The 11,105-nt window shown below is 54.9% G+C and overlaps 4 protein-coding genes across 4 annotated transcripts; 2 read left to right on the forward strand and 2 right to left on the reverse strand.

Moving 5' to 3' along the window:
• Positions 1-93: 93 nt before the first annotated feature.
• RHO25_001846 (uncharacterized protein) lies at positions 94-1,398 on the forward strand (the record flags this gene model as incomplete). Its single annotated transcript, XM_023594447.2, has 5 exons — positions 94-407; positions 461-494; positions 570-918; positions 975-1,187; positions 1,250-1,398. 5 exons carry the CDS (start codon positions 94-96, stop codon positions 1,396-1,398), a joined length of 1,059 nt encoding a protein of 352 aa, XP_023459654.1.
• Positions 1,399-1,944: 546 nt separating this feature from the next.
• RHO25_001847 (uncharacterized protein) lies at positions 1,945-3,926 on the reverse strand (the record flags this gene model as incomplete). The annotated part of the gene is made up of 2 exons (XM_023594448.2): positions 1,945-2,038; positions 2,092-3,926. The coding sequence occupies 2 exons, from the start codon at positions 3,924-3,926 to the stop codon at positions 1,945-1,947; spliced, it is 1,929 nt and encodes a 642-aa protein (XP_023460220.1).
• A 2,862-nt stretch (positions 3,927-6,788) lies between these two features.
• Positions 6,789-9,586, forward strand: RHO25_001848 (uncharacterized protein; the record flags this gene model as incomplete). The annotated part of the gene is made up of 3 exons (XM_023594449.2): positions 6,789-7,195; positions 7,249-7,624; positions 7,676-9,586. The coding sequence occupies 3 exons, from the start codon at positions 6,789-6,791 to the stop codon at positions 9,584-9,586; spliced, it is 2,694 nt and encodes an 897-aa protein (XP_023460219.1).
• Positions 9,587-10,043: 457 nt separating this feature from the next.
• On the reverse strand, positions 10,044-11,091 carry RHO25_001849 (uncharacterized protein; the record flags this gene model as incomplete). The annotated part of the gene is made up of 6 exons (XM_023594450.2): positions 10,044-10,076; positions 10,134-10,208; positions 10,267-10,481; positions 10,541-10,694; positions 10,753-10,881; positions 10,951-11,091. 6 exons carry the CDS (start codon positions 11,089-11,091, stop codon positions 10,044-10,046), a joined length of 747 nt encoding a protein of 248 aa, XP_023459093.1.
• Between the last annotated feature and the right edge of the window lie 14 nt (positions 11,092-11,105).

Raw genomic sequence — 11,105 nt, forward strand, 5'->3', positions numbered from 1 at the left:
TCAGCAAACCAACTTCGCCTGCCTTCGGTCTCACACCTATTCCATTGTCGTTACGACTTCTAGTCATCCGGCTGATCCGGAGATCTGAACAAAATGCCTCACAAAGAATCATACGTGGAATTTACGCCTTCGCGCTATCCACAATTCCCTGATGGTCTCAAGGAAATCGAGCTCAAGACTATTTCACTTCGCAAGATCCAAGATGCCGATAGGGATGAGCAAGAACTCATGTTCGAGGCGTGCAAGGCTTGGGGATTTTTCTATCTGGATCTGAGTGATTCTGAGCAAGGCGAAATCATATCGAACAGCTCTGAGGATGTCGCTCGAGTTGCTGAAGATGTGATGGCTTTGCCTATGGAGGAGAAGATGAAGTATCCTTTTGATTTTGCGAATCGAGAGGTTTTTGGGTGAGTGAAGTGCTTCCAGTGATGGAGTGATGCAGGGTGTTAATCGCATTTAGCTACAAGGTCATTGGCCAAACGAAAGTGGACAAGGCAAGTCTCGATGTCCCTCTACATGGAGGAAGCCAAAGCATGCAAGACCAACGAACTCTAGCTAACCCTCCACAGAACCAAACTCCCGACACAGCAGAATTCTTCAACGTAGCCAAAAACGACATGATCGTTCCTGATGATCAAATGAAACGAGCATGGCCGAAGCCTGTTCTAGAGAAGAAACCTCTTCTCGCCACATATTGCAAGACCGCACACTCTGTCGGCCTCCAGATCTTAGAAGTTCTGGCCAAGAAGCTGGGAATCGATCCCGAGGAAATTCATCAACGACATAAAATCGAAGAGCTTTCTGGAGATCATATTAGAATGACGAGGGGTCCTCCGAGAAAGACGGCTGATATGCCGGAGATTCAAACGCCTTCGCATACGGATTTTGGGACGATTACGATTTTGATGAATTGGCTTGGTAAGTTGATCTTTGATATTGTCAGTCGGTAGAGCTCGCTAACTAGTTGATCCCAGGTGGTCTCCAAGTCTACGGCTCTCCTAACCGTGTCTTGGGTAATCTAGACTACGACGATGATACCGCAGAATGGCTATGGGTTAGACCAAAGAAGGGCTGCGCAATCGTCAACCTCGGCGACGCTGCTGTCAAGTTCACGAACGGCGTCTTGTGTTCCGGTCGTCATCGCGTGATTCCGTCTCCTGGAGAACAGGGTAAATGGCCACGATACAGTAAGTCAAATCAGTCACATGCATGATCCAGCAATTGCTAATGGGCCTTGCGTGATTTGCAGGCATCGTATATTTCGTCCGCCCAGCTCATGAGTGTCGATTGAAGACACTCAAGGGCAGCGGTGTGCCGGAAGCTGGGGACGAAGATGAAGAAGGCGTCAGGGCCAAAGATTGGATTTTCATGCAGGCTGAGCGGCTTGCTGGTAGATAGGCGTCAATAGAACTTGGCGATTATGGATCACACCTGGGGCAGGAAGCCCACTGAGACTGGACAAATTTGCTATAACTAGACTGGATAATCAAGACTGATGGCGTCTTTACCTTGCTTCTCCATGCTTCCGTTAGAATGATTTCAAACAAAGTCGGGCCTGCTTGAGGTATATTTCCTTGCCTTGCATTGCTGTATTGCTGGTGACGCTTCACACGAAGCCAAACATGAAGTTGCGAAACGAACATGGTTCGATGTGTTATACTTGCTAGATAAAACGGCAACTCGTCACACCCAAACAGAGGAAAGCGAATGAAGGAGATTGAAAAAATTGATGCCGAAGCCGATTTTCATATACTCGCCATCGGACACTATAGTACACGTAGTCGCAGTACGCTCAAACACGCACGCTTCCACAAATCATAACCCGAAACGTCCGCGCCAACTGAGATGGCTTTGAAGCTTGGTCTACCATTAGTTCATGCTTGACTCGTACTGCATGTAACTTTACGAAAGAAGGAAAATGAGCTCGTGTTCTGTCCCGCCAGCTCAAAACATAGTGCCAAAGTTCTCGTTGATGTCCGTCAGTGGTTTTCGCGGGCTGCTGGGCGCACCGTTGTCGTCGGTAGCCGGCTTTCGATGCCTAGAAATCATTAGTACTCACACCAACAACGTCAAGTGTGTGGCCAAACATACCTGAACGTGAAGCCCACAAAGAGGGAACGACCCATTTCGCCACCCCGATCTGCCATGCGCTCTAGCGCCTCCTGCTTCTCCAGAACCTCCTTGTACTTCGCCATGTCTTTCTCGCTTCCGAAATCATCGAAGTAGCCTGCGTCTGTGTCCGAGTCAAGTTCTGGCACGAATGGCGCGCGTTCTTGACGCAGACGGTCCCACGCAACTTCACGGAAGTAGTCATGGCTCTGGACCTGCTTGATACCGCGGAGTCTGTTCTGCTTCCCGCTGATAAGTCTCGTGATGAGGTCCCATGTGCGGCGCGACAAGAAGTAGTTCGGATCTTCGTACTCCGGCTTCCGCAGCACATGTTGCCAGCGCTTCAGATTTTGCCATGTCTCATCGACAGAAGCTCCAGCGAAAGGCGGATAGCCGGCTAGAGCCTCGAAGAGCATGCATCCTAGAGACCAGTAGTCGACTGTGAAATCGTACTCGTCTCCCTTCAGAACCTCAGGCGCCATGTAGTCCGGAGAACCCACAATCGACTTGGCGTAATTCACATCACGTTCACGCAGAGACCGGTAGCCCTCTCGACGCTCCTTCAGCGAGCGCTCTTCCATGGGTCTCCCGAATGGGATTGCGTGGGCGGGTATGTTACCCGCTTCCTCCAGCCGAATTCGCATGCTCTCGATCTTGGCAGGGGCCAGGAAGCCAGCAGCAAGACCAAAGTCCGTGAGTTTGACATGCCCGGTGCCGTCGATCAAGAAGTTCTCTGGCTTCAGGTCACGGTGAATGTAGCCAAGCTGATGCAGTGCGTCCACGCACAGGAACATTTCGGAGATGTAGAATCGAGCATGGCGGTTGTGCAGCACGCCGGTATTGTTGAGCAGCGTACGAAAGTCTCCTCCCGGCACGTATTCCATGGCGAGGTAGATGCTCGTATCGTCTTGGAACGAGTATAGCAGGCGAGTGAGCCACTCGCTCTTGGCATTGGTGAGAATATCGCGCTCCGTAAGCACGTGGCGTACTTCGTCGAGCTTGAACAGCAACTTCTTGCTCATCACCTTGAGCGCACAGATCTCGCGTGTGTCCTTTTTCGATGCCAAGTAGACCTGACCATAGCCACCCTGCCCGATCTGCGTCAAGATTTGGAAGTCGCCATGTCGCAGGCGCGTTCTGCGCTGGCGGAGATTCGCCCTCTCGCGGCCAAGATACTGCTTCCATAGCTCGTCATACTGATCCGCGTCCGTAGTAGGGCTGGAAGGTGTGGGCGGCGGGTTATGGGTTTTGAATGCCTGGAGGCGCTTTTGGCGGTTGTGGATGTACGACAGCAGATCGTAGTAGTAGTCGAGAAAGTAGAGCTGTGTGACGTTGGCCAGTCTCTTGACGCTGGGCTTTTGCAGCTTCTCAAGCTGCTCTGGTGTGAGGCCGCCGCCAATCGTCTTGCTGTGACGCGTGGGCGAAGGGTCATCGCGCTGGCGATATGGCTCCTGCCTACTCGCGGCAGCCTGGTTTATGAAGCTCTGTGTCGACTGCGGCTGGGGGCGTTGTGCTGGGGACGTGTTCTCCTTCCCTGGCCCTAGCGCACCGGCCTTGGTATCGGGAGAGGCGAAGGGGTCGTGGTGGACAGGGCGCGAGGGAGATTGCTGGCCCTGGGTAGGAAGGAGTTTCAATCGACTTTCGAAGACATGGGGGAGATCGTGGGCACCTGGCGGGAATTGAGATTTGGAAGGGCTGCCTGCCGGAGTATGTGCCGGGGATATGAACGCTTCGTCGTCGGCGTCGAGAGCTGTATGGGCGCTCAGCGCCGCACGCGGCGGAGGGATTGGGAGTTTGAAGTCGAGCGGAGTCGTCATCGTCTAGCAGGCCGGCGGGCGATCTCGCGGCGAATACAGGCGCGCGAAGACGACGGTGGGACCACGTGTGCCCGCGGAGGAGGTGATGGCGGCGGAGTTATGGGGGTGGGCGTTGGCAGTGTTTGTTACTGCAAGAGGCAGGAGCGTTTCATCTGGCGTGTTTACGGCTCCAAACACAGCAACGAGCCAAAATAAATGAGCCCCGCGTTTCGTGCGCCCCTCCCTCCGCCATGTGTGGCCTTCACCCTCCGCCGCCACGGAGCATGATTTCATTGTGAGGTACTCGAAGCGCTGCTGCTCCTGCCCTGTCACAGAAATCATCGGCCGACCGGCCATGTCGCGCCGACACAAGCGCGAGGGACAGCCAGCGCTGGATGAAACTACAACTTCGAATTCACGCCTCCGATACTGTGTCCTCTACCCTCGACATTCGAGTGCTTCTTTGCTTCTCGTATCTCTGCCTCCCATAGCGTATCACAGGCGTTCCGACTATCGAAGCAAAAAGGGCACAGAATCGCTGTCGCGTCGAGAGACCAATCAGTGGAAACATTGGCGGATTATCGGTTTGCTGTCCACAACCAGGATCACGCGCAATCACACCTTCCCTATCTTACCTGCACGCCATATCAGAGTGAAGCACGTATCTTGTCCAGCATGGCAATACATATACCGCCATCCTCGCCCTCATTGTTCGTTGTCCTTCTGTCTGCCTTATTGGAGTGCCCTCCTCGCTCTCCTCGTGTCTTGATCTTGGACCCAGCAACACTGGACCCGTCTCTGGCCTCCGCCATTCCACTTCACTCCACTCTGGCAACCCCGGGACGTGCCACTGCAAAGGCGACGACTCCGTGCACCAGCACGAAGGAGTCGAAAGGCCCGATGGAATTCCTTCGCGACTGTAGCACGCGACGCGTTCTGGCCTGACGGATCCATCTTCATGCTCTATCACGGATCATACCGTGATGAGACGTCTATCTGCGCTAGCTGCATCACTGCACCTGCGTTGTGGCAGCTCTGGACCACACCCACCAACAACCACTTCTGCTGAATACTCATCAGCTTTTGCCAAGGAGCGAGACAAACCAATCGACGTCAACGCAATGAGCGTGACGACGCCACATTCCTGACCACCAACCACAAATTGCCATCACGGGCAATCCGCTCGTCGGATATAGACGGTCGCAAACAACGTCTTTCCCGAAACACGACCACGGTCGCAGATGGAGATCGGGCGCATCAGAAACACCCCACGTCGTCGCTGTCGTGTGTGGTGCACGCGAGCCTTCCCTTCATTCAGACCCTCGTGGGTCGGGATTTGAATTTTACCGCAATATCCCTGCTCCCTTCCCCAAGCGGTAAGCGCGCATGTGATTGTCTATTACATATGGCTTTTGCCTCATATCTATGTCTCTGTATATTGCTCCATTGACCACAGCAGGCGGATTGGAGGCCTCGTTGGCTCACACTGCACACTCAGGCAAGCTCCTCCACATTGCGTGCGAGGCTGGTCCACATTATCCTGCTGTTCCAGGCGTCTCTCCGACGCCTCGCAGTTTGGGTGCGGCGTGTCTCGGCTCTACTTAGACCATCCGCTTGGGAGAGTATCGCAGGTCTTATATCGGAAGAGCTTCGGCGTAGGTTATGCCCTACCTGCGTCGGCAGCTTCGACTCGCGGCTGGTTGATCGTCTGTCGCAGCGCAAGGCGTGTTGTCGGCGTGCTCATCTCGGCGAGATCAGCACTGCGTTGTGCTTCAGAGACGATGGGAGAGTTGTCTGCTGCATCTCAGAACGTGCCGATAGTCTCGTCGCTGAAAGAGACAATGCTCGCGTGCATGGCGCTCCACCCGCCCGCAGGAATCATGGGCTCGATAATCCAGTCAGCGTGCGGGTGGCTTGCCACATTGAAATTTTGGTTGCTGCATCCATGAAAGTGCACCAGCAATTCAATGTCGCGCCCGTGAGATGAGCAAAATCTGGCGAAGGATTATGTCGGCCGATACGCAGCGCGCATCGTAGGTGCAGAAGCGAGGCGTCTACGCAGCCAGTAGTCGACCACAGCATGGAACAGGGAACGACCGGACTGTAGCTCCCACTGACCTAGCGGGCTGGTGGCGCGGGTGCTGGATGCGGCGGGTCCCTCAGCGGCCTGCACGTCGCGGATGGTGAAGACGGACCCTTTGGCAGCACCCGGAATGTCTTCGTCGGTATGGATCTGAGCTTGCGCGGAAAGTAATGATCCACACGATGTTCGCCTGCTTTGGCAGCACACGCAGCAGGCAGCTCGAACAGACGACGCTGCCATCGCTGCTTCCTCGAGCCTCGAGGCGGCGACAGGTGAGCATCGGTCGCTGGGCGTGAGCCGAAGCTGTCCGCCCCACTTCTTCCATCGCATTGCCAGATGCAGGCTGGCCGTGGGATGGTCGATGAGAGGCATGAACGTCGATGGACAGCCATGTGTACCGTAGCCACACAGCAATGCACACTCACGTAGACAGACAGAGAGTGTCGCGCCGGGGGAATGCAGGCCGCCCACTGCGCAGGGTGCGAGTGAATTGCATTATTGTACATACTGTAGCGGGTGGAGTGCGGCTAGGCTTGACCAGCACCCGGGCCAACCTGCTACTCTTTTGCGTACGTGCGACGACCACTCCAAGTGGATCATACCCTACCTTTACCACCTCATCCCGTCTCGTCACTGTCTCGTCTGGTCCGCCCTCCCTTCCTCTCTGCCGCGCTGACCTCTGCCACGCCCGGCGTACTATGCTTTGCAGTGCTCGTGCGCCTGCGCCTGCTACCCTCTGCCACGCTCCCCGCGCATGACGACTTTGACAAAAGCACGGATTGACCAGGACCGAAACCCGTATGTCGTTCCGCCCGTCCTCGCCGCGGACAGTGAGCGCAGCGAACCACGCTTCGAGCGACTCGAGCGCCATATGCTCCCTCACTTCGACGTCTACGCTGGACACGCTGCCCACCCGCCTCGATCTGTCTCCCACCGAGCGCGAGGCCCGCAAGGGCCTGCTGCGCGAGACCTTCTTCGACCAATTCAAGGACGACTACCCCGCCAGCGCTGCTACCGCTGCCCTCAGCCGCACCGACACCGACGCCGAGACGCCTGAGGAAATGCAGAAGAATGATCCGCTGGGAACGCAGATATGGAAGTTGTATCACAAGACCAAGGGCCAACTGCCCAACTCGGAGCGCCTGGAGAACCTGTCGTGGCGGATGATGTCGATGAACTTGAAGCGGAAAGAACTCGAGAGGCAAGGGTGCGTCAGGCAAGCAGGTGGTGGTAGTGGCATAATAACTGATTCCGATGCAGGCTGGCTTCCCGACCGCTCGCTCCTGCCCAAAATGCCCCAAGTGGTATCGCGCAGCTGCGTAAGTCCTCCGAACAGATCGGGCAAGTGGCCCAGCAGCAGGCGCCCAGCGAGGACCACATGAACCTCGACGACTTTCTCGAGCCGTCGTCCATCGGAAGTCCCGCCGGCATTTCGCCCTCGCCCACGCCCGAGCACTCGGCGACTGTCAGTGCATCCGCGATTCCGATCAGACAGCAGCAGCGCCTGCAGAGCGACGAGCTGTCCATTGCGCGCGCCTCAGCACCTTCCGTCCCACCGCTCGAGCAGAATCGAACCCACCGCGAATTTTCCTACGTGCAGCGGCACGTGCGCAAGACCAGTATCGATGAGCGAAGGGTAATGCCCACTTCTGCATCTGCTAGAACTGCTGCTAACGGTCCACACAAGCCCCCAAAACGGCGTGCCGAAGCCTCGCCGCAAGTCCCTCCGGTACAGAACAGCACGCTCGCAGCGCAGGACCCTGTGGCAGAGGCTGCTCTCCACAACTACACTCTCGATACTCAGCCCCACGCGCCGCACAATGCCCTGCCTTTCAACCTCGATACCTTCAACATCGACAACGACACGATACTCAACTCCGCCGGGCCCCTGCAGCAACAGTTCTCATTCTCCCCCGTCGGGTCTCCGATGATGACGACCGGCGGCTTCTCGCATATGTACCACCATAACATGTCACACCCGCAAAGCGTGTCCGGCTTCCAGTCTCCACCCACCTCGGCATATCCATCAACAGTTTCGACACCCCAACCTATTCCGGAGGGCGAGCAGATCTTTTTCGGCAACCAGCTGCATTCAGGCTCTGTACCCAACTTTCAGCACCAACATGGCTCATCTCAACATCTCCAGCATTTGCCTACGAGACAGGTGCAGCCTCAGCCTCAGCAGCAGTTCGTGTTCAATCCGAGCAGTGACTCCATGTTCAGCGTTATATCTGCAAGTGCCCCTTCTCACGGATTCCATGCCCCTAATTTTCAAGTGCCTGGCTCTCTGGACCCCCAACGTACCATGGCCAACGATTACGCAAACACGAGTATGCCCATGCCACGTCACGAGAACATGTTCACCTTTGGAGGTGATTCGGACAACGAGGATGATGATCCGATGTCGTATCACGACACCAATATGCTGATGTCACAGGGTCTGTCGCCAGAGGATTCAGCACTTGATATGCATGGGAACTACCATTGGGATCAATCCATGTCGTCCCAGATCAGTCAGCCAGACAGCAGATTTGGCAGCTTGGGCAGGAAAGGTGTCCAGATAGGTGGTGCAGAACTCATTCCGTCTCCCAATCATTGGGACCAGGGTGGCTTGAGCAGAGGCCATGGTTCGGCAGCTTCTGTCAGCGATATCAGAAACCGAGGCGGCGATCCCAGGACGCGCAAAATTCCTCGCACCACATCAACCCCCAACACTGTAGGCATGGCCACGGGCATGTTCTCGATCCGAACGCAATCGTCACCTACGTCTCCTCCCGAATCTGGCTTCACGTCTGCGGCTCCGTCGCGACCCAGCAGTCCCAGACCGGGTGGCGACAACAATGGTGTGCCAACGACCTGTACGAACTGCTTCACGCAGACGACCCCTCTGTGGCGACGCAATCCGGAGGGTCATCCCTTGTGCAATGCATGTGGTCTATTCCTGAAGTTGCATGGTGTAGTACGGCCTTTGAGCTTGAAAACAGACGTTATCAAGAAGAGGAATCGTGGCAGCGGCAATTCTGTGCCTGTAGGGTCTTCACGTTCGAAGAAGGTAGCAAGCCGCAAGAATTCTGTTGCACATGGTGGAAGTTCAGCAGCTGGCAAGAACGCTGCAAATGAATCAGACTCGCCCAAATCAGGCGGCGCTTCTGCAGTGAACACTCCAACGAGTTCTGGACCATCGGAGAAACCTGTCAAGACGGTCGTGCCCATCGCTCCAGGGCCACCTAAGCCTGCTACTCAGGCTCCTCTGTCGGCGCCTACACGCCCTGTGGCACCACGACGGACGCGTAAGATCAGCAGGGCCTCGAACGCCATACCGCAACACGATGCGGACATGCTCGACATTGATGACGCTGCGAACAGCGCAGAACCAAACGGGCAGCGTGATCTGACCAGGACTGCGCACATTGGTTCCAATCTCCTATCCGCTAAAGGCAACGCTCCGCCTATGCACGCGTCCATGTTCCCGCAAGGCGGCGGCGGACAACAGGCACCCCAATCGGCTTCTGGAAACGATGGCACGGCACCGCCTGGAATTCCGCCTTCCATGCTGACCGGGCCGCAAGAGTGGGAGTGGCTCACCATGAGTTTGTGAGTAGGAGGTGGCAAGCTATACAATGGGCTTGCGGGAGGTAGTGACACGATGATACCCGAGCCTGCGTGCTCATTAGAGACTTTTATGTGCGACGATGCTCGGATCGAGGCGTTGGTGAAATTCGAACATTTTGTGTATAGACTGGGCTGATGACTTTGGATTTTTCCGTCAGTTGCAGATGATTTTGACTTTTATGTCAAATGTTTAGATCTGCTTTCCGACGAAGGCATAACATGATAGATGGTTGGGGAATTCGAATCGAACCTTGGCGTATGAAGCGTGCACGGATTTGGTATGTACATGTATAATTGAATGGTAGTACGATGACTTTTGGGCTATGTCATTTCCATGCTTCTTCGTGGATCTTGGGCTTGTTATCTACATGTACCAAGCACGATTCACAATGCTCCGCTCAGAGCTCAGGCATACCAGCATGAGAAGTTAGTCAGCCGATTGTTTACATGTTCTCGTGGAAGAAATTCAAGAGCAGCTGCTTTTGATCAGTATCGCATTATCACATCATGTCGATCTCGGGATTGGTGCTTACCTGGTATGCTTTCTGGTAATCAGCTTCCACCGCCTTGTCGCTCAGATCACCGCGTGCAGCCATGAAGCCGTGGACCTGCAAAAGAACTTTGGTCAGCTACAATAATACGATCAAAACACATTATTCAACGTACCTGGTTAGGCCACCATTGAACAACATTCTTGACCTTGATCGCCTTCTGCCACTTCTCAACATCTTCCTTTGGCTCATCCTTACTCGGAAGCATGGCGAAAGGAATCGTAATGCCTGGAGCATCATTCTCGTCGACCATTGCTGGATGGCACGAAGCTGCTGCTTTGAAGAGTGTTCCTTCTTGTGAAGAGAGGTTTACGATTTTTCCGCCCCAGCCTGGAAAGTTGTGTTAGTATTGCGGTTATATGTGAGAATTGGGTTGGAGATGAAATTACAGTAACCGAGAACACCCCATTCGTTGATCGAAGAACGTTGCTCCTTGATCGCCTTGACGACCTTTGGGATTCGCTCGAGGGTCTTTGGTGGTGCGGCTTTGGTCGAGAAGAACTCGCCGAGCTTCGCTTCCTTGTCTTTGTTGTCTGGTGGGTACTGTTCAACGTGTGAGAATGAGCATTGCAGTCAAGTTAGAGGGAAGTTACTATCATACCCAGCTAATGTCCGCTGGTTCTCCATCGAAGAAGTCTGGCATGAAGACTTGATATGGGCGCTCCTTGTCGCCATGAGCGAGGACATCGGCTCCTTGCAGAGTCTGAGGGAAGAATCCGAAAATGTCGTACTGGGAAGCTGCGTGTCAGCGAATGGTGCTTGAGAGTCAAGGCTGAGGAGGAGCACATGGCACACATACCACGACGAGGATGGCCTGTTTGGCATCTTTTGGTCCTGTGGCATAAGTTTTCATGCCCTCGATGGTAATCCATTCGCCCTTCTCCTTGTACCCCTCCGTGACGATGGGGGGCACAGTGCAGCACGCGTGGGATTGAGACATGGTGGCGTACTCGT

This window comes from Cercospora beticola, chromosome 1, assembly GCF_033473495.1.
Source record: "Cercospora beticola chromosome 1, complete sequence".
NCBI lineage: Eukaryota > Fungi > Ascomycota > Dothideomycetes > Mycosphaerellales > Mycosphaerellaceae > Cercospora > Cercospora beticola.